General features: G+C 38.6%; 1 protein-coding gene across 1 annotated transcript in view; it reads right to left on the reverse strand.

Annotated features, from left to right (window-relative positions):
- LOC110463744 (ATP-binding cassette sub-family G member 1-like) overlaps positions 1-968 on the reverse strand; it is a 30,427-nt gene extending 29,459 nt beyond the window's left edge. The window contains exon 1 of the mRNA XM_021518580.1: positions 658-968. Coding sequence (XP_021374255.1) covers positions 658-877 — 220 coding nt within the window. The 5' untranslated portion in view covers positions 878-968. The remainder of the gene's footprint in view (positions 1-657) is intronic.
- Positions 969-2,391: the final 1,423 nt, after the last annotated feature.

The following is a 2,391-nucleotide window of genomic DNA, read 5'->3' on the forward strand; positions in this document are numbered from 1 at the left end:
AGGAAGCCATCAGCCAAATATGAAGATTCTATACCTTTTAGTTCTTTAGAAGAAGTCGTTTGAAGTTTTTGACATATTTGACCCCTGTGACCTTGAAAACAGGTCAAGGTCATTTTCGTTCTCAAACTTTGTAGGGCTCCTACCAACGAAGCTTTCAGCCAAATATCAGGACTCTAGGCCTGTTCGTTCTTCAGAAGAAGTTGTTTAAAGGAAAAGTTGACGGACGAGGATGGACGGACGGACGACGGACGCCGCGCCACGGCATAAGCTCACTTGGCACTTCCTGCCAGGTGAGCTAAAAAAAACATGTACAGTTAGGATACAGCATATATATATATTTACCATGTGCATGGATTATACATGTTTACCTCTTCAAACACAATCCACGACGATATCATTCTTTTGAACTTTCTGTCACCACTCTATAAAATAGCTGAAGATTGCAGCTTGGTAATTCCTGTAAGAACTCTAATCTAAATCAGGGATTTATAACTATGGAGTTTCTATCGTTATAAATCTCTTTCAAAAAGTCTTTGGTAGATCGTTACCCTCCCCCCCCCCCCCCCCTCCCCACACACACATAAACAGCATCAATCCATATGGCCGATGTCATTTACAATCTACATACTACGTATATGGTACGTAAATGATTACTACCTTTGTGTCTTCCTTGTTTCACGCTGTACACCAAGTCTGTGAACTCAATATTAACAGCTTTCCGTTCAGAAATATTTGCAAATTGACAATTCTCGAATCTGTTGATAACTTTCGACGATGAATCGTTGTCAGATGACGAAGATTTGCGACTGTTGTTACGACCATCGCTAATCCCTATGGGTAATGGAAGATGTGAATGTGTACACAGTAACTCCGCCATTGCTGTCAAATCCTAGGTGCTCAAAAAAGTCTCGTTATTTTCTCCAGAGATACGTCGCCATTTTCCCGTATTATTCTTTGTCTTTCATGGCCCCGAGTGATGGACCAATCAAAACTCTCCTATGAGGACTAGTCGATATTTGCAAAGGGATACAGGTTTAGTTTTATATTTCTAAATATCAATTGATGTATTTTTAAAGTCATTAAAGTATATACTCATGAGCCTATAATGGGGTTGGAATTGTTTTTTAATCTTGACAAATATCCATCGATACATTATGAAAATATGAAAGCAGTGTGCATCGTCTTGCACCCTTCTCTTTTCAGTTCACCGGAAGTAAACAAATAACCATGTGACCAATACACGTTGCCTAAGTAGACTTGTAACAGTCCGAAAAAAAAAGATTTTTTTTTAATTATAACAGAGACGTATATCAGGCGCGGATTTAGGGGGGGGGACCCCCCCCCCCCCTTTCCGGGCCGGCCCGAAATGGTTTGATCGGCCGGGAATGGGGACACATTAACATTTTAAAATGCATCAAATAATGCACGGAGCTTTTATAAAAAAAATCTGGGGCTACGCCCCACACATCCCATTCGGCATCCTAGCAAATATTGTGGTTTCCGTTATCTGATATTTTTACTGTATTTTCTTTATTAAAACAATATTTGTTGGCATCGCTACGCTCGTCTACTTTGTATCTTGACCCTAAAGTGTTTTATTTTTATTTTACCACCTCCGCAAAACCCCAAGTTGCAACTTGCAACGCTCGGCGGAAATATACTAGCATAAGTTGCATAATTATAGTATTGACCGCTCGTTATAGATGATTTGAAAATTAATACTTTTTATCATCACCTTCCTAACCGCCCGGGCGATATTAATCATATCATTATACAAGAACGATAAAGGTTTTTTTCGGCTGACAATATTATGTATAATCGACTAAACATATAATCGACTAAACATATCCATTCAATTATTTTGGTATTATCTATACAAGTTAAAGTAAACGCTTTTTATCTGATGGAAGCTGTAAACCTAACAATGCATTATAGAACTGATACAGTGTTTCGTGGATATATTTCAGAGGCAATGCAACGCGGACATCAAAAGGTGCCGCACCCTTGTTTTTAAAACAAATACATTGTCCGTCGACACTCACTGTGACCAATAGTAAAACTAAATTGAAATATACTTTTACAAATTCGAAATTATTTACATCTGGTATCAGGGCTTCCTAACTGTTTAGTTCAGCTATATTCTATCCATAAATCTAATTCCTGCCAACGTGCTTGATATTGACAAAACCCTATGGAAAGCCCTGAAAGCAACAGGGAATGGCGATTGTCTTTACAACAGCGTTTCCATTTTAATGAAAGGTTAGTAGTTGTCTTCCCTTTATGCTGAGGTATTCTTTTAACAGGCGCAGACCATTTATTTTATTTGGTTGACTTCATGCACAATAACTTTTTTTCTAAAGTTTTAACAGCCCTCCTCCCTACCCCCCCCCC

Source organism: Mizuhopecten yessoensis, unplaced genomic scaffold, assembly GCF_002113885.1.
Source record: "Mizuhopecten yessoensis strain PY_sf001 unplaced genomic scaffold, ASM211388v2 scaffold10923, whole genome shotgun sequence".
Classification (NCBI taxonomy): Eukaryota; Metazoa; Mollusca; class Bivalvia; order Pectinida; family Pectinidae; genus Mizuhopecten; species Mizuhopecten yessoensis.